General features: G+C 50.3%; 2 protein-coding genes across 3 annotated transcripts; one reads left to right on the top strand and one right to left on the bottom strand.

Moving 5' to 3' along the window:
- Positions 1-700: 700 nt before the first annotated feature.
- Positions 701-13,176, top strand: Tulp2 (TUB like protein 2). Of its 2 annotated transcripts, XM_070001019.1 has the most exons (14): positions 701-831; positions 1,166-1,198; positions 2,198-2,249; positions 2,669-2,795; positions 4,035-4,172; positions 4,392-4,508; positions 5,771-5,857; positions 7,642-7,760; positions 9,030-9,335; positions 10,924-11,036; positions 11,802-11,916; positions 12,033-12,131; positions 12,600-12,771; positions 13,026-13,176. In XM_070001019.1, exons 2-14 carry the CDS (start codon positions 1,167-1,169, stop codon positions 13,157-13,159), a joined length of 1,611 nt encoding a protein of 536 aa, XP_069857120.1. In that variant the 5' UTR covers positions 701-831; position 1,166; the 3' UTR covers positions 13,160-13,176. The 2 variants fall into 2 exon arrangements, with proteins under 2 accessions (XP_069857120.1, XP_069857119.1); XM_070001018.1 differs by lacking the exons at positions 701-831; positions 1,166-1,198 and having other exon boundaries at positions 2,102-2,249.
- A 2,118-nt stretch (positions 13,177-15,294) lies between these two features.
- Positions 15,295-18,910, bottom strand: Ppp1r15a (protein phosphatase 1 regulatory subunit 15A). Its single transcript, XM_070001021.1, has 3 exons — positions 18,680-18,910; positions 16,345-17,883; positions 15,295-15,940 (listed from the first exon to the last, which is right to left on the bottom strand). The coding sequence occupies exons 2-3, from the start codon at positions 17,872-17,874 to the stop codon at positions 15,632-15,634; spliced, it is 1,839 nt and encodes a 612-aa protein (XP_069857122.1). The 5' UTR covers positions 17,875-17,883; positions 18,680-18,910; the 3' UTR covers positions 15,295-15,631.
- Between the last annotated feature and the right edge of the window lie 228 nt (positions 18,911-19,138).

Consider the following 19,138-nt stretch of genomic DNA (forward strand, 5'->3'; position numbering starts at 1 on the left):
AGATTCCGCTGATTTTCGTGTACACGTAGTCTGGGCCAGAGGCTCAAAAAGGACACAACTGGTTTGGAAAAGAGGTGGTGAAGGAAGATGGTATATATGAAAGCTGCTGTATGACCACTTCCCTCTACCCTTCTCATCTTCTAGACAACTCTCTCCTTTACCTATTTTTGCTATGGCTGTAAAGGTATTTTTCCTCTGCCCCACTCTGCCATGCTGAACCCTATTGTGGGTACAACTGGGACTGGTCTTAGGAGCGTGCCAGGCTGCAGACTGCCTTGTGCCCACTGGACACCCTCACTTGGGTTTTTCCGTGTTATTTCATAAGACCCTTTGAAGTCCAATAAAGCATGTAGGAGATTAAAAAAAAAAAAAAAAGCCAGCCCAGGCAGGAAACTCCATGAGACTCTTATCTGCAATAAACCATTAGAAAACCAGAAGTGGCGCTGTGGCTCAAATGGTAGAGCGCTCGCCTTGAGCTGAAGAGTGCAGGAACAGCACCCAAGCCCAGAGTTCAAGCCCCAGACTGACAAAAATAAATAAATAAATAAAAATGTAGATAGTCACAAATACCCAGCTGCCCTCTTGTGGGTCCCTTTAAGAAACATCCACAGGCATTTCCAATTCCAATTTGGAACCCCTGGGAAGCTGTTGCCAGGCCACCTCGCCTTGGTGGCCAGCATTGTTTGCTGGAAGAGGAATCTTGAAAGGCCAGTAGGGCCTGGACTAGGGCAAGCCCCTAGTGGGACTCCCACTTCTCTCCCAGCCCTTATCTTTTCCAGCCTACTTTTCAGACCCAGAGATTTGGTCCTCAGGTCCAGAAGAGAGGGTCAGGTATGTTTAGAGTTTGGCCACAGAGGGTTGAGCATTAGTAACCCTTCAAGGGGAGGGAAGGGCATCTCCAGGATCCCAGGCAGGAGGATGCGGGGAGGGGGTCTGGGGTTTGGAGCCAAGAGCCCTGAGTTTCAGTATGGATGCAGGAGAGATACAGGGACTTGGTTAGGGTGGACATTTCTGGCCTTACTACTAGTGATAAAATCCAGAAAGTGGGCAGAGTGTTTGGGCTGCTTTGGTGCAGGGGAACAATGAATATTTGGGATTCGGTGTTGGAGGGCAGCTGTAATGGGGACATTAGGTCTGGATCCTGACTACTCTCTTGGTTTTCCAGAATGTCTCAGGAGAATGACGCATTGAAGAAAGAGTGAGTGGGAAAGTCAAATGGGCAGTGGCAGGGGGGAGGATTGGGAGAACTTAAAACTTGATGGTGTTATGACCCCTTAGCTCTGTGTGTGTGTGTGTGTGTGTGTGTGTGTGTGTGTGTGTGTGTGTGTGTGTGTGCTGGTCTTGGAGCTTGAACTCAGGGCCTGCTCTACCATTTAAACCACACCTCCACTTATGGGATTTTAGTGGTTAATTGGAGATGAGTCCTCACAGACTTTCCTGCCAAGGTTGGTTGTGAAACACGATCCTCAGTTCTCAGCCTCCCGAATAGCTAGGATTACAGGTGTGAGCCACCAGGGCCTGGCTACACTTAGCATTGATATCATGAACGCTTATAGGCTCAGCAACTTCAGCTTTGCAGGAAAATGCTGGGGGACCCCAACTTCTGGACCCTACAGGGAGGGGTGTTTGATTGGTGACTGGCTGTCAGACAAGGACCTGTGATCTCTACTTGGATTCCTTTTTTCTTTTGTCAGTACTGAGGTTTGAATTCAAGGTCTCCTGCTTGCTAGACAGTTTCTACCACTTGAGCTCTATTTCCATCCCTTTTTGCTTTAGGTATTTTTTTTTTCAGGTACAGTCATGGCGTTTTGCTCACAGCCAACCTTAGAATTTGATCCTCCTACTTATGCCTCCCACTCTATTGGGATGACTGGTACACACCCTACCATGCTGGGCATGTTTATTAAGATGAGGCCTTGATCAATTTTTGTCCAGCCTGGCCCCCAATCTTAATTTTCCTAATCTCCAATCTCTGTGTTTGAAACTACAGGCATGAACCACTGCCCCACCGACCTCTACTTAGATTCTAGAATGGCCAGTGTTGGGGCAGTGACATCAAAACCAGAGAGGGTTCTTCCCCTCTGTGACCTCACTTGGTCTAAGAAACCAAGTTGGGCAGAGACAGGAGGGGAGGAGAAAGCTCTTGGGCTAGCAAGATGTCCTTCTTGCTGTCACTACCGGCCTGTCTTTGTCCCAGGACCTTGGGCGATGAGATCGCTGCCATGAGGCTACAGAAGCTAGAACAGCAGGTAGGTACCATGCCCAGGAATCTTGCCTTCCCGATCCTTTCATATCTTTCAAACCTACCCAGAAAACCCATCCCCAGGACTGGCGCAGGGTCTCCAGTGCTGTTGTTTCTTCTCTCTGGACTTCAAGTTCTCAAACGCAGAGATGACCAACAGGAATTTGAGCTATTAAGGAGAAATCCTCATGATGAGACCCTCAAAATTTTAATGAATGGGGAATCCTTAGAACTGGGTAGGACCTTAGTTTCTGGGGGAGCAGGTGGCTGGGCTCTAGGGCTCATGGGTCTGAGGCAGGAGAAGGACACGAGGGCCTAAGCACCAGCGGGGACTCGGTGAAAAAGGGCCTCACGGACTCTCCCACTTCACCCCTGTCTTCCCCTCCGGTTCCTGGCCCCCACACACTCCCTTTCCTGCTCCTACAGCGGCTTCTATTTGAGAAGAAGCGACGACGGAAGCGCCAGGAACCTCTCATGGTTCAGGCCAATCCTGATTCTTTGCTGCGGCACCCGCGGCTGCGGCGATGGGAGGAGCGTTTCCAGGGTGACAGCGGTGTGGAAAATCTCCCAGCCTGGGGGATTTGGACCAGCCGGGGGCGGGACCTACTGGAGTCGAGGGGGGTGGGGCCTGGCGGGACGAGGGCGGGGTCTTATGGGGTAGGGGCGGGGTCTGGTGGAGCCTGGGCGGGGTCTTGTAAATGATGGGGCGGGGCCTAGCGGAGTGGAAGGGGGTGGGGCCTGATGGAGTCCATAGAGGATGGGGCAGGGTCTGAGACAAGGACTGAGAGCTGTCTGCGGCAAAGCGCTTGTCTAGCAAGTGCAGCCTCCTGGGTTCCGTCCCCAGTACAAAAAAAAGAGAAAAGATTAAAAACAAAACCAAAAAACAGGACTGGGAATGTGGCTTAGTGGTAGAGTGCATAAAGCCCTGAGTTCAATTCCTCAGTTACCACATACACAGAAAAAGCCAGAAGTGGCTCTGTGACTTAAGTGGTAGAGTACTAGCCTTGAGCACAGAGAGGCACAGGGACAGCGCCCAGGCCCTGAGTTCAAGCCCCAGGCAGCACTGACAAAAACAACAACTACTACTACAAACTGTGAGGGCAAGTGGCTCAGCCTGTAATGCTAGCTACTCTGGAGGCTGAGATCTGAGGAGCCAGCCCGGGCACAAAAGGCCTAGAGACTCTTATCTCCAATAAACTATTCAGAAAAAGCCTGACGTGGCGCTGTGGCTCAAGTGGCATAGCACTAGCTCAGGGACAGCGCCCAGGCCCTGAGTTCAAGCCCCAGGATTGGCCAAAAAAAAAAAAAAAAAAAAAAAGCCAGGCATGTGAGATGTGTAGACTCCCAGGGCATGGGGGGGGACATGGTTTGTAACAAGGGCAAAGGCATCTGGTGATTGGGCTCCACGGGCAAGAGGGCGGAGCCTGGGAGAGCCTTGAGAGCCCTGAAAGTAAGCAGGCTAGTCCCCCTGGCAGTTAGGTAACAAGATTTCCACCTTTAGTAATTTAAGAGATGAAGTCCTAGAGTGACCGACCACAAGAACCCGCCCTGGGATTATATGCAGTGCTGGGGAGTGAACCCGGGGCCTTAAGCATGCTCTTCTGCTGAGCTCCATTCCTAGCCCTGGCATGAGATCTCAGGGTCCTGCAGACAGGGGATTCTCAGCAGGGTAGCAGCCAAACTGTGCCGATTTGAGCATTAGGATAGAGTTCTTTGGGCTGCGGTGAAGGGGGAGGGAGTGGTGCTCCAACCTGGAGATCATTTTAATGGGTTTTGCCACACCATCTCCCAGGTTTTGGAAACCCTTTTCTTCAGGAGAGCGTGCCAGAGGCGCATCTGGCCTCTGGTGCCCACCGTGCCCCTGGCACCGTGAGTGGTGGTGGAGATTGCAGCGGAGATGGTGGCCTTCTGGCATCCCAGACACATACAGGTAACCTCGAGATCCTGGGCCTTTTGAACCCAGGAGGCAGAGCCCCAGATCCTTGCTCTCCAGAGGACTCAGGAGTTGAGGATCCCAGCTCTTCCTCTCTAACACCAAGGAGTTTAGATCCTGAATCCCCACCTCTCCCAGTAATTCCAGTCTCCAGTCTTTCTTTCCCCAGGGGCACTCCAAAGGCCTCTTTCCATTCCTCCATGTTCTGGCTCCCAGACAGTACAGATTCCGAGCTGGAGGAAGTCTACGTGGAGGACATTCCTGTGTTCCCCCTGCCTTATAAGCAACCACCCAGAACTCGCCGAAGGGGCTGGCTAGCCCGCCAACGACGTGGTAATATTCGCACACTCATGAGGGAGAGGGGTGTGTGTGTGTGTGTTTGTGTGTGTGTGTGTGTGTGTGTGTGTGTGCGCGCGCACGCGCCATATGGCAAATTGACCCCCTGGTTTGCTTTATAAACAAAACAGTTCACCTCTGTCAAGTTAGAATTAGAATATTCAGAGTTGAGGTCAAGCACTGGTAGCTCACACCTGTAATCCTAGCTACTCAGGAGGCTGAGATCTGAGAATTGAGGTTTGAAGCCAGCCCAGGCAGGAGAGTCCATAGACCTTTTTTTTATTATTATTATTTTTTTTCAGTTGTGGGGCTTGAACTCAGAGCCTGGAGCTGTCCCTGAGCTCTTTTGCTAAAGGCTACTGCTCTACTATTTTGAACCATAGTGCCACTTCTGGTTTTTGAGTGGTTCATTGGAGGTAAGAGTCTCGTGGACTTTCCTGCCCAGGCTGGCTTTGAACCAGCCGCAAAGGGTTTTTGTTCTTTTTGCCAGTCCTGGGGTTTGAACTCAGGGCTTGGGCACTCACTTTTTCTGTGAGAGTGCCAGACTTGAAGGAATAAGCTAGGCTGGGCACTGGTGGCTCACGCCTGTAATCCTAGCTACTCAGGGGGCTGAGATCTGAGAATCATGGTTCAAAGCCAGCTAGGGCAGGAAAATCCATGAGACTCTTATCTCCAATAAACCACTCAGAAAACCGAAAGTGGTGCTGTGCCTCAAGTGGTAGAGTCCTTGCCTTGAGCTGAGGAGCTGAAGGATGGCGCCTAGGCCCAGAGTTCAAGCCCCACGACCAACAAAAAATAAAAAATAAAAAGGAAACAGACAAGAGTTCAAGGCCAAGGCTGGGAATGTGGCTTAGTGGTAGAGTGCTTGCCTAGCATGAAGCCCTGAGTTGGATTCCTCAGTACCACATACACAGAAAAAAGCCAGAAGTGGTGCTGTGGCTCAATTGGTAGAGCTCTAGTCTTGAGCATAGAGAGGCTCAGGGACAGAGACCAGGCCCTAAGTTCAAGGCCCAGGACCGGCACAAAAATAAAAAAGTTCAAGGCCAAGGATGTGCTCGCACAAGTGCACATGCTCACACTTGCCCTGAAAAAAAGAAATCTTGAAGCAGTCACCCTCTTTTACCCCCCTAAGTAACCCCTCTTTAGATTTGAACATTGTGTCTGTTTAATGTAAATAGAATAATAAAATATGTGGTCTTTGTGTCTGGTTTCTTTCACTTAGCAAGCTCTCTTTTTGAATTACTTTGTTTTTGAGACAGGTTCTCACTATGTTGACCAGGATGATCTCGAATTTCTTGGCTCGAGTGATCCTCTCATCTTAGACTCTGGAGCAACTGGGACTCCAGGCAGGTGTTAATATGCCTATTTTAGCGTGTTTGTTCATAGTGGTTTGTTTTTGAGATAGGGTCTCCTTCTAGTTCAAGTTGGCCTCAAACTTAATTGCCTTACCTTTCCCACAGGGATTATAGTAGAACAACGCCTAGCTTCTGATCAACCATCCATGTTAGAACACTACCAAAACTTTGTTTGGGGGCTGGGAAAAGTGGCTCAAGTGGTTGAGTGCCAGCCCAGCAAGTGTGAAGTCCTAATTTCAAACCTAAGTACCATACCCAACAAAGAAAAAACATCCAAGTCTGCTGCTGGTGTCTCATGCCTGTAATCCTAGCTACTCAGGAGGCTGCAGTCTAAGGATCAAGGTTTGAAGCCAGCCTGGGCAGGAAAGTCCATGAGACTCTTATCTCTAATTAACCACTGGGAAACAGAAATGTGCAGGCCCTGAGTTCAAGCCCCATGATTGACTAAAATAAAAAAAAAAAAAGACAGGGCTGGGAAGGTAGCCCAGAGGTAGAGTGCTTGCCTTGCATGCATGAGGCCCTGGATTCGATTCTTCAGCACCACATAAGCAGAAGGAAAAAAAGAAAAAAACATTCAAAACACTTCATTTCTTTTTCTTTTTTTTTATTTATTTATTTTTATTTATTTATATTTTTTTGGGTCCGGTTGTGGGGCCTGAACTCTGGGCCTGGGCACTGTCCCTCAGCTCTTCAGCTCAAGGCTAGCGCTCTACCACTTGAGCCACAGCACCACTTCTGGATTTTTTCTTTTTGCATATGTGGTGCTGAGGAATCGAACCCAGGGCCTTATGCATGCAAGGCAAGCACTCTACCACTGAGCCACCTTCCCAGCCCAACACTTCATTTCTTTTATTCTAATTACCAAGGCAATAATTTCAATGACAAGAACACACTAACTGGAACCCCCAAATACATCACCACCACATAGTCTTTGTTGTTTTCTCTGGGACAAAAGAGAGGACTGAGGATTCCCCTGTTCATTGGGGGGACAGACGAGGCAATAAATGAGAGTCACTAGTAGGGGGCTCATAGCTGGGCACACTGTCATCTTAACCACTCAGGAGACTGAAATCTAAGGATCACAGTTCAAAGCCAACCCAGGCAGGACAGCCTCTGAGACTCTTGGGGTCCGGTTGTGGGGCCTGAACTCTGGGCCTGGGCACTGTCCCTCAGCTCTTCAGCTCAGGGCTAGCGCTCTACCACTTGAGCCACAGCGCCACTTCCTGCTTTTTTTTTTCCTTTTTGCTTATGTGGTGCTGAGGAATCGAACCCAGGGCCTCATGCATGCAAGGCAAGCGCTCTACCACTGAGCCACCTTCCCAGCCCCGCCTCTGAGACTCTTATTTCCAGTTAGCCTCCAGAAGACCAGAAGTGCAGCTGTGGGCTCAAGTGGCAGAGTGCTAGCCTAGAGCAACAAAGCTCCAAGATATAAGACTCAGGCCCTGAGTTCAAGGCCCAGGACCAGCACTAAAAGGGCTGAGAACCCCAGGGGTTCCATTCTTTTTTTTGGGTGGGGGGGGTCTAGTCATGGGGCCTGAACCTGGGCCTGGGCGCTGTCCCTCAGCTCTTCAGCTCAAGGCTAGCACTCTACCACTAGAGCCACAACGCCACTTCCAGCATTTTTCTTTTTGCTTATGTGGTGCTGAGGAATCGAACCCAGGGCCTCAGGCATGCAAGGCGAGCGCTCTATCACTGAGCCACCTTCCCAGCCCCAAAGGGGTTCCATTCTTAACTAGCTCTGCTGAACTTTGTCCCCGGCTGCTTCTATCCATTAGGAGTCAGCGAAGAGGAGAGTGAATCCCAGGATATTGGAGATGAATCCAAGGTGCCCAGTCTGAAACCAGCCCTTGGAATGGATACAGATGGAGGACAAGGAGACATGTCATTCTGCCAGGTGAGAGAAGACACAGCCACCACCAAGCAATAACAAAAGGCTAACCTCTGACATCAGCTAAAATCCTGCTGCCTAATCAGAGCCTTTGTCAGTGTTGACCCTAATAGACCAAAGTATCCACAAGTCTATGGTAATAGGGTAATGGAGGCTGTGTGTGTGTGTGTGTGTGTGTGTGTGTGTGTGTGTGTGTGTGTGTGTGTGTGTGTGTGTGTGTGCGTGTGTGTGTGGTCTTAGCTTAAATAAGCTTAGACTTTGCCAGAGAACCACGCAGACATCCAGGTACAGAGAACAAAGAAAGGTTTATTGCCAGGAAAGGGGGCTGGCAAAGACTCCTCCTCACAAGGGAGAAGTGAGAAGAAGCACTGCCTATTGTCTGGGGTGACCTATATAACCTAGGGGGTTTAGGAGGGGCTACAAGGGGCTAGGAAGCAGAGACCCCAGTATGGATGTGTGCCAGGGGCTTCACATGGCTGACTAGGACTTATGGCTGCTGTTCAAGTAGTAGATAAGGGCCCCTGCAGCTGCCCAGACCTGAAGGTCACTCTAAGGGGCTCTTGTTGCCTTCTATAGTGGTAGCTGCCCCAGAGAAGTACCATCCCAAGGTAAAGGGGGCTGGAAGTTGATTAATTACTGCCTTTACTACATGGACCTGGTATATGCTAAGCTGTGGAGAAGGGAAGGAGTGAACTAAGCTATGGCAAGAGACTCATTTTGCTAACATGTGGTGTGTGTGTATGTAATTTATCAAAATGTGAATGAGTGTATGGCCATGAAGACGCAGCCTATGGCTGGGTATATGGGGGTGCCCACTTGTAATCCCAGAACTCGAGAGGCTGAGACAGGAGGATTGTGAGTTAGAAGCCAGAACCAGCTACACAGTGAGACCCTCTCTAAAACAAAACAAAACAAAAAACTGCAGCCATGGAAAGGCAGCGAGGTTGGTGAGAGTAAGGCAGCAGACACATGGACCGTTGTAAGACGTAATTAACGATCTCACTTGAGTAGAACTGGGCTGTTTTATTATCTAGATAAACATTGGTTTTAGTAGAATAAGGCTCTCAAACCAGAGTATCCAATCAGTTGGTGGAGAGAACCCAGGTTACAGGGAAGAAGCCAATCAACTGATGTCTGGTCAGGATTCAGCTGGGTGGGTTGATTGAGATACTTGACCAATAAGCAGAAGGCATGGTAATAAAAGGGAAAATGTCCAATCAGATGGTAGAGCTGTCCCTGACAGTCTTCCAACTTTGGATTTGGCCTATGCACTAGGGAGAAAACCTGGAAGAGAACGAATTTGAGCCTGCAGAGACAAACTTCCCAGAAACCATCAACAAAGAGGAGCCCAGCGCCCCCAAAGTCGAGGATGGCAAGGACGGTTTCAACCTGGGCAGCACCAAAGACCTGCCACCCTGTGCCCCTGGCCCTCAGCTGGGAGAGGACATGATGGCATATGTCCTTCGGCCGGCCATGGTCGGTCACATCGTGCAGTGTCTCATCCATCGCAACAAGCATGGCATGGACAAGACCTTATACCCCACCTACCAGGTGTACCTGGAGGCGGCTGATGGCGGCAAGGTGCGATGCAGCTCCTTGGGGTGTATGGCTCCCAGAGGACAAAGTCAAGCCAATTGACAAATACAGGCCTGGCTTGGCTTATATCTAGGTCTTGTCAACTTCCACACTTAGGTTTTTGTCCCAGTTCTAGGGCTTGAACTCATGGGCCTAGGCACTGTCCCTGAGCTTCTTCAGCTCAAGGTTAGCACTGTAGCATTTGAGCCACCCCGCCATTTCTGGCGTTCGACCCAGTGCTTCATGTATGCTAGGCAAGCACTCCACCACTAAGCCCCAGTCCCATCCCAGGAGTCTTACTTATACAGCCCAGTGGCATAGGCCTTCCCTTCCCATAATCAAGTTATGTCCTTCCCAGGGTTGGACTCCACCTTTAAAAATCAGGCCTTGTTCCCCCCCCCTTCCCTCTCTTTGTTTTTTTTTTTTTTTTTTTTTTTTTTTTGTCTGTTGTGGAGGCTGTACTCTGGGCTCAATGCTAGCACCCTACCACTTGAGCCACAGTGCCACTTCCGACTTTTTTCTGCTTATGTGGTGCTGAGGAATCAAACCCAGGGCCTCATGCATGCAAGGCAAGCACTCTACCACTGACTGAGCCACATTCCCAGCCCTTCTCCCCTCTCTTGTTTGTTTTTGGTCTTGTTTGTTTTTGTTTTGGGGCTTGAACTCTGGACCTGGGCGCTGTCCCTCAGCCCTTCAGCTCAAGGCTAGTGCTCTACCACTTGAGCCACTGTATCACTTCCAGTATTCTGGTGGTTTATTGGAGATAAGAGTCTCACAGACTTTCCTGCCCGGTCTGGCTTTGAACCTGGATCTTCAGATCTCAGCCTCCTGAGTAGCTAGGATTACAGGTGTGAGCCATAGGTGCCTAGCCCCACCATGTCTCTTTAGAGATGCATTAGTCCCTCCTTGAGCCTTGGGTGTCAGATCCTCCCTAATCCTGGGGCAAGCCATGCCTTTCTCCAGCTGGGTAATCCCCTTCCAGTGTGGTAGTCTTCTCTCTGGGTAGTCTCCCTCTCCTAGAGAGGCTTCTTTCCCTACTTGGGATCAGACCCAGTTTGCTTGGATGAAATGTCTACCAGAGACCCTTGTAATGTTCCAAGCAAGGTTCTTCATTCTCTGCAGCAGGGCACTGCCTGGGCCATGACCAGTTCTGGGACCCATGGGCAGAAGGAAAGGGGGCAACATTAGGACTTAAAGCCTCCCCTTCAGGACTCAAACTGATAGTTTCCTTCTGTAAGAATATCACCCAGCAGAAAAAGCTGGAAGAGGCGCTGTGGCTTCAGTGGTAGAGCACTAGCCTTGAGTTGAAGAGCTGAGGGACAGCACTCATGCCCAGAGTTCAGGCCCCACGACCAAAAAAAAAAAAAAAAAAAAAAAAAAAAAAAAAAAAAAAATATATATATATATATATATATATATATATATATATATATATATGTATGTATAGATAGATAGATCAATCACCCAGTAAATTTGGTGACTCAAGCCATTCTGCCATCTCCTCTGTCCTAAGACATGACATTTGTCCTTAGACTCTTCCAGCTCTAGCCAAATACCTGAAATTCATTTTCACAAACTGTTCCTTCCATGACAGCGCTTCCTCTTGGCTGGGAGAAAGAGGAAAAGGAGTAAAACTTCGAATTATCTCATCTCCATGGACCCCACTGACATGTCCCGAGATGGGGTCAACTTTGTGGGCAAAGTCAGGTAAGGCACAGCCAAAGTATGTATAATGAATCACAGGTGAAAACCTAGAAAAGTGACAAATGGACTACATTTCCCAAGGGGCCACAGAACACAGGTTCCTTCTGATGGTCCTAGATGATTGATGGGTTTTGTAGTTCTGTAGGTTGTAATGACTGATGGGATTTGTAGTTCTGCAGGCTGTATTAAATGATAGGTTTGTAGTTCTGCTGGTTCTTTATCAAAGAAATTGGGGAAGAGAAAAGGTAAAAGCTTTTGGCTGTGATTTAAGATAGGTGACTTCTTCAGAGGCTAGGGACTGATATTTCTAAGTTCCAGTGGGACAAAAGGTCTGCTTTATGTTTATTCTTGTGTCTAGAGGGAAGGAAAATGGGGCCAAATAGAAATCAAAACTATCAGGACTGGGCATGTGGCTTAGTGGTAGAGTGCTTGCCTTGCATGCATAAAGACCTGGATTTGATTCTGAGTGCCACATAAACAGAAAAAGCCAGAATTGGCACTGTGGCTCAAGTGGTAGAGTGCTAGCCATAAGCCAGAGAAGCTGAGGGATAGTGCCTAGGCCCTGAGTTCAAGCCCCAGAACTGGAAAAAGAAAAAGAAATCAAAACTATCATGGCTCATCTAAGAGAAAGCCTGGGACCATGGGTACAGACAACAATTCTTTATACATATATGATTGATTTTTTAGAGAAAGCACTTAAAGTACAGCTAGAGTAACAACTACTACACTGTGACTTCTACTGTCATTGTCTCTACTGCCCTCCTGCAGATCTAATGTCTTGGGTACTAAGTTCACCATCTTTAACAATGGAGTGAATCCGGACCGGAAGCATTTTATCCCCTCAATGTCACAGATTAGAGAGGAGCTGGGGGCTGTGTGTTATGTAAGCCCCATCGTAGAGGGATACTGAGGGCTTGGGGGGGGGGGGCGGAAGGAGACAATGAATATGGGGCCAGATGGTAGGAAGAGACAGGAAATGTCGATTATGATTCTTCCAAGGAGACCAACGTCTTGGGATTCCGAGGGCCTCGGAAAATGGCAGTAATCCTCCCAGGAATAGACAGGCGGAACCAGAGAATTAAGGTCCAGCCACAAAATGTGAGTCTTCAAGGCTGGGGAGCTGGGATTCCTGGGCCAAGGCAGGAAGAGGAGTTGGGGAGACTCCCAGGGGAGGAGGCCAAGTAAAGCTTACAGGACTTTAGTATACTCTGGTTTTCAGGAGGTAAAGATTAGAGACCAAAAAGTGATGTATCTGGCCGGGCACCAGTGGCTCACACCTATAATCCTAGCTACTCAGGAAGCTGAGATCTGAGGATCACGGTTCAAAGCCAGCCCAGGCAGGAAACTCTGTGAGACTCTTATCTCCAATAAACCACTTGAAAACCAGAAGTGGCGCTGTGGCTCAAGCGGTAGAGTGCTCACCTTGAGCTGAAGAGCTGAGGGATAGCGCCCAGGCCCAGAGTTCAAGCCCCACGACCAGCCAAAACAAAAACAAAAAACATGCATCTGGAAAAAACAGGGGGCGGGGGCAGCTAGCAAGCTATGCCATCTACTGAACTTTTCCAGGAACAAGAGACTCTCCTGAGTCGCGTGCAACAGGGGGACAACGAAGGGCTGATTCTGCTGCAAAACAAACCCCCTATGTGGAACGAAAATGATGGTGCCTACGTGCTCGATTTTCATGGTCGGGTTACTCAGGCTTCCATAAAGAACTTCCAAATCATACTTCCGAATGACCGTGAGCTCCTGGGAACCCACCCGTTTACCTGGGCCTACCGGGGGTTGGGGAGGGGAAAAGGAGTTGAGTATATAAAACTACATTTCCCATCAGCCCTTGAGCATTTTCCAAGGCTGCAAGGCACCTTGCTGTTGCAAAGCCTCTTGGGAAATGTAGTTTATACAACCCTTAAAGTCTTTCCTAGCTGGGGCTGGCAGCTACTTAGGGCCCTTGAATAGGGTCTGGCTAATGCGTAGTTCTGATTTCCTCCTCAGCGGACTACCTGGTGCTCCAGTTTGGCCGTGTGGCCTCAGACACATTCACTATGGATTTCCGCTACCCACTTTGCCCCCTCCAAGCTTTTGCTATCTGCTTATCCAGTTTCGATGGGAAGCTGGCTTGTGAGTAATTCAATAAACCACCATAGCTCACCAACTCCCTTCTTTTGCACTACTTGGTGATTACTAATCACCAACACTTATTATGTCACGTGCATGTACAGTAGTCCTGTGCTGGGTGTCATGGAGCTCACAGGCACTGTAGACAAAACATTTGGAAAAGCACACAGGTTGTCTGTTAGGTCAAAGCAGTGTAAGTCTAAAAATGTATCATACTGTATGTGAAGAGAGTTGGAGCCCTAGTGGCTTAAATTATAATCCCAGCTATTCGGGAGACAGATCTGGAAAACGGATGCTCAAAGCCAGCCCAGGGCAGGAAAAGTCTGAGAGATTCATCTTCAAAATAACAAAAAGCCAGGTTGGCTCGTCATCAGTGGTTCACACCTGTAATCCCAGTTACTCAGGAGGTTGAGATCTAAGGGTGGAAATTCAAAGCCAGTCCAATCAGGAAAGTCTGTGACTTATCTCCAGTGAACTACCAAAAAGTGGGAAGTGGAACGGTGGCTCAAGTGGTAGAGTGCTAGCCTTAAGCACAAAAAGCCAGGCCCTTGGGCTGGGAAGGTGGCTCAGTGGTAGAGTGCTTGCCTTGCATGCTTGAGGCCCTGGGTTCGATTCCTCAGCACCACATAAGCAGAAAAAAAAAAAAAAAAGCTGGAAGTGGCGCTGTGGCTCAAGTGGTAAAGTGCTAGCCTTGAGCTGAAGAGCTGAGGGACAGCGCCCAGGCCGAGTTCAGGCCCCATGACCGGACCCCCCCCCCAAAAAAAAAAAAAAAAGTCCAGGACCTGAATTCAAATCAGGTTTGAGGCATGGCTCAAGTGGAAAAGTACCAGCTGCGGGGCTGGGAAGGTGGTTCAGTGGTAGAGTGCTTGCCTTGCATGCATGAGGCCCTGGGTTCGATTCCTCAGCACTACATAAGCAAAAAGCCGGAAGTGGCACTGTGGCTCAAGTGGTAGAGTGCTAGCCTTGAGCTGAAGAGCTGAGGGACAGCGCCCAGGCCCAGAGTTCAGGCCCCACGACTGGACCCCCCCCCCAAAAAAAAAGAAAAGTACCAGCTGAGCAAGAGTGAGACAGAACTCCAGTACCAGAGGTGAGCTTGGGGAAATGAAGAGGTAGCATGGCAGGAATCTAGCTATCCAGTGGAGACAGACAAGGTATGAGGCTCACTTTGAACTGGATGGATGCTGAGCTCAGAAGATTGTTAACTTTTCCCTGTGAACTTGAATATGGGTGTAGGGTTTAAACATGTGACATGTGAAACTGGGCTCAGTGGGCCTTGCCTAGCGTGCATGAAGCCCTGGGTTCAACTCTACTACATAGACAGAAAAAGAAGTTTTTCAGTGCTATAGCTTTAGCAAAAGCTCAGGGACAGTGCCCAGGCCCTATGTTCAGCCCCAGAACTAGAGAAAAAAAAAAAAGTGAAACTGGGGAACATAAAATTGTGAGACAATGTTGGGGCCTGAACTCAGGACCTCATGCTTCTCATGTAGCTAGGTCCACAGGCCTAAGGCACTAGCTGGGTACTGAGCTTGAACTTAGCTTTTTCCACTCAAGACTGCTACTCCATAAGCAGGGCACCAGTGGCTCACACCTGTAATCCTAGCTACTTTGAATCCTAGTGGTTCAAAGCCAGCCTGGGCAGGAAAGTCCGTGAGACTCTCATCTCCAATAAACCACTCATCTCCAATAAACCACTTGAAAACGGGAAATGGCGCTGTGGCTCAAGCTGAAGAGCTGAGGGGCACTGCCTAAGCCCAGAGTTCAAGCCCCAAGACTGACCAAAAAAAAAAAAAAAGTACTCCACCCACTTGAGTATTGCCTCCAGCTCAGACTTTTCGCTGATTAACTGGATTTGACTCTTGGATTTGTCTGCCTAGGCTGGCTTCAAACCAAGATCTTCAGATCTCAACCTTGTGAATAACTAGGATTACAGGAGTGAGCTACCAGTGCCCAGCCTTAATTCTCTCTTTAGGGATGAGTGAGAATTCCAACCCCCACTTCAGAAAATAAAATTTAGATTTAAGCAGATAACAGAAGAAAAAAACAGCCTTAATTGGAGAGTTGATGAGAAATCTACTCAGGCCTTAACCTTTGTGTAATCCTCTCAAATATAGGAAACAAACAGGATACACACAGAAAAGTTGTTCACTTACAAAAGGTTTTATTTCACATGTAAACCAACACTGTAATAAATAATTTTTTTTTTTTTTTTTTTTTTTTTTTTTGCCGATCCTGGGGCTTGAATTCAGGGCCTGAGTGCTGTCCCCAAGCCTCTTTGTGCTCAAGGCTAGCACTTTACCACTTGAACCACAGCTCCACTTCTGGCTTTTTTCTGAGTGGTTTATTGGAGATAAAGAGTCTCGTGGAGTTTCCAGCCCAGGCTGGCTTCAAACCACGAATCCCAGATCCCAGCCTCTTGATTATGGGCATAAGCCACCAATTCCCCCTACCTTGTTTCTGACATACACAGGCCAGGAGCTGGAGTTTCACAGAAGGGGGGAAGAGGGAAGGGGCGTGGCCTGGGCTGGGACCTCAGAAGAGAGGGAGGAAGGCAAGGTCTGGGTAGGGGCAGGTATGGGGGCCAGAAATGGGAGTGGGTTCCCCAGTCGTGCCCAGGCTCTGGCCCGCCAGCTGGGGGTGAGGCAGGGGCCCAGCTCCTCCTGGGCCTGGGCGATGCGGCGGGCAAAGCGGCTTCGATCGCGGGCAAATTGTTCCCAAGGGCCTCGGCGGGCAGCCTGAGCAGCTCCCGCCCAGACAACCAAGAAATGGACAGTGACCTTCTCAGAAAACCGCACCTGGGGATGGACAGACACACACACCGGAATTTAGACACTAAAGGCACAGGGCTAGAGGTATTCAGAGAAGGCAGGGGAAGAGAATGGAAGAATTAGCTACACATGCATGCTGCCTATTAAGCTGGTCACCTGCCTACCACGGGAAAGGCCCTTGTGACTCATGACAACAGAGTTTCCAGGAGCTATCATGAGCCACCCCTCCCACGGGGACTCGGTCTCTGTTTCAGAGGATTGTGTGACAGTGTACACAATCTTCCCAGTAGAGTGCACGTGCAATCTTCTGTAACACAGGGACACAGGAGCCTGGCGTCTGGCCCATGTCTTCCCCCAACCCCTCCCTGCCTCAGACTTCAAGCTCAGCGACCTACATATGGAATCAAGAGTCCTAGGTGCCAAGGGCTCACCTTTCTGGTGTTTAGAGGAATCTCATCGTTCGGCTCCTGGGTGGGAGTTTCTTTCAACCTAAGTCGCTTTTGGAGTCGGATGGGCAGCTGGGGAGCAGCCCAGGGGGCTGGCGGCCTCTCTCCAGGTAAATAGATGGCCACTTGGAAGGGGCGGGGCTCAGGTGCTTTCTCTTCTTCAGTCTCTTTGGGCTGACAGGCCCAGCTTCTGATCTGGGTGGATCTAGGGCTTGACTCAGCAGCTTCTCCTCCCTCAGCAGCTTCTGAATCATCAAATTGATCCTCCTCCTCCTCTTCCTCCTCCTCCTCTGTGTCCTCCCCAGGCCGATATACCCAGGTCTTCAAGAAGACATTTGTAGGGAGTTTGGATGAGGAAGCCTCAGCTTCTCCCTCCTCCGCAGCTGATTCCAACTCACTGTCCTCATTGTCTTCCTCCTCTTCCTCCTCTGTGTCCTCCCCAGGCCGATATACCCAGGCTTTCAAGAAAGCACTGGTAGGGGGGGTGAGTGAGGAAGCCTCAGTGTCTCCCCCCTCCTCAGCTGACTCCAGCTCGCTGTCTTCATCTTCTGTGTCTTCTCCTGGCAAACACACCCAGGTCCCCACAGAGGCCCCCAAGAGAAGGATGGATGCTGCTCCTAAAGCAGTGTCCTCTTCTTCCTCCTCCTCTTCCTCTGAGTCATTAGAGGGACACTCCCAGCCCCTAAGCAGCTGTCTCGGAGCTGGAGCTAGTTCTGGCTTAGCTTCTCCAGTCTCCTCTGGTGCCTCACCTGGGCAACACTCCCAGGACTTGGGGTAGGAAGATGTGGGAGAAATGGAAGTCTCCCTGACTTCTGTTCTTTTTTCCTCCTCCGTGGTTCGATCCTCTTCCTCTCCCGGGCAATGCACCCAAGTGCTAGGCTTGGCTTGTGGAGATACTGGGGAAGTAGCTCCAGGAGCTTCTTCAACAGCTTCTCCATCGTTGTTGTCCTCCACGGCTGGACAATCATCCCAGTGTGATGAAGGATAAGAGAGTTCAGTCCCTCCCTCCTCTTCAGCTGCCTCCTCCCCACACTTGCTATCAGAACCTTGCAGGCCCCTTATCAATAGGCCAGGGGACCAGGGTGCAGGCTGGCCATCCATAGATTTCCTTTCTTCATCTCCAGGGACCCTGCTTCCTTCTTTCTGGACGTTTTCTTTATCGTTCCCATCTGAAAGTCCCCAGGTTTCAGGAGGGGAGCTATGACTGGATTCTAGGTCAACAGGGGGCATCCAGGCTGCTTTTTCTCCATCTTCAGGGGCTTCACTACCATTTGCCTCCTCTTGAGGGTGTCTGCCCCACTGGGGGGATGCCACAGCAGCTGAGGCATCTACCTGCAGACCGGCTTCTACCTCATCTGCTCCTGCTACTACTCGTACTTGCCACGGCTCTGATGATCCTGGGCGCCTCAGCCGGCTCCAGGCCTTGCTGAGGAAGCCCATCAGTGGAGACAGGAGGTAGAAGGAATGAACATCCCTCCAGAGCTGTGTAGCGTGAGACCCGTGGCTTGGGGCCATCTTTCTGGGCTGGAAGGAAAGGGGCAAAAAGGAAAAGAAAAAAATTAGTAACCATATTGGGTGTGGCAGGGATCTCCGGTAATCCCAGCTATTCTGGAAATGGGTGGATGGCCAGTTCTTGGACAGCATGTATAATTTAAGAAAATCCTGTCTCAAAATAAGCGCCCAGAGATATAGCTCTGAGCTCTTGCCTAGCACACAAAGGAGCTGGGGCCCAATCCTCAGTCCCAGGGAAGAGGCTGACCCAGCTTTTTCGAGAATCTCAGGGCACAGCTTTGAGTCATAAGACAAAAATAGCAACAAGGGAATTCCACCCAAATTCCTTTCTAATCTCAGCCACGCCCATCTGCGTCCCTCTCTTCCCCTTCCATCCCTACATCCCCGAGCCTAGGTACTAAATTCGCACTTTTCCTAACATCCAAGATTCCAAACTCCCAGACCCCTGGGACTTCCCCCAAGTTTTCTACGTGCTTTCTGGAAACAAATCACAGCCCCCAACTCTTGGATGATCTTGAAAATCGACCACATCGTCTCTCCATCGCCTGACCCTCCACACCGCCCGGGTGCGATTCCTTACCTTGGAGACCCAAGGCCCTGACTCCCACAGACGCTAAGACTACACCCCCACCCTTCCCCCAGGAGTCAGGCTTTCCGGGAGGGTCTGTCTTCCTTACAGCCTAGCTGCCACGATCCAGAACCTTCCCATCTCGGGACTAAGCCCCCGTCCCGCATTACTGGCCAGGAGTCCGGCCTCGAGCCCCTCCCCATCCCACCCTACCCCATCCAGCCCGCTCCTCTCACTCACTCAGGCTGGGGCCTGCGCGTCACCCTGGGGGTAGGAGTGTTGGCTTGGGCTTCCAAAAGCGATCGTAGGTCCGGACGGTTCGGGAAGCCAGCGCCTTCATCGCACCCTCAGGCGGCGGGCCGGGGGGTCTCGAAGTCTCAGCGGAAGTCGCAAGCGCTGTCGCGACCAAGACACGCAGAGCCGAGTCGCGCTTCGCATGTAAACATCCACAGACTGAGCACAGAGCCGACGACGAAGCGGAGCGACTCGGGCCGCCGGGCCTTTATAGACCAACGCAGCGGGCGTGCTGACGTCACGGGGAGGCGGGGTCTGGGAATCACAGGGCCGGGCGTGGGGAGGTGGAAAATAACACCGAAAACTCTCGCGGAGAGTCCAGGCGATGTGACGTCACAGGGCCTGTCCCAGCGTGGCCACGCCCCCTGAGCGATCTGACTGTCCATCAAAGGCACGGACCTGGGC

Source organism: Dipodomys merriami, unplaced genomic scaffold, assembly GCF_024711535.1.
Source record: "Dipodomys merriami isolate MVZ:Mamm:240054 unplaced genomic scaffold, mDipMer1.0.p SCAF_57, whole genome shotgun sequence".
Taxonomy (NCBI): Eukaryota; Metazoa; Chordata; class Mammalia; order Rodentia; family Heteromyidae; genus Dipodomys; species Dipodomys merriami.

What these genes read in the sequence shown, in the direction of transcription:
- Tulp2 (XM_070001018.1), top strand. Translation starts at nt 2,157, where the DNA reads ATGTCCTTCTTGCTGTCACTACCGGCCTGTCTTTGTCCCAGGACCTTG. An exon ending in TACAGAAGCTAGAACAGCAG is followed by an intron (nt 2,250 to 2,668) that starts GTAGGTACCATG and finishes CTGCTCCTACAG; the next exon opens with CGGCTTCTATTTGAGAAGAA. An exon ending in GGCATCCCAGACACATACAG is followed by an intron (nt 4,173 to 4,391) that starts GTAACCTCGAGA and finishes TCTGGCTCCCAG; the next exon opens with ACAGTACAGATTCCGAGCTG.
- Ppp1r15a (XM_070001021.1), bottom strand. Translation starts at nt 17,874, where the DNA reads ATGGCCCCAAGCCACGGGTCTCACGCTACACAGCTCTGGAGGGATGTT. An exon ending in TTCCTCTAAACACCAGAAAG is followed by an intron (nt 15,941 to 16,344) that starts GTGAGCCCTTGG and finishes GTCCATCCCCAG; the next exon opens with GTGCGGTTTTCTGAGAAGGT.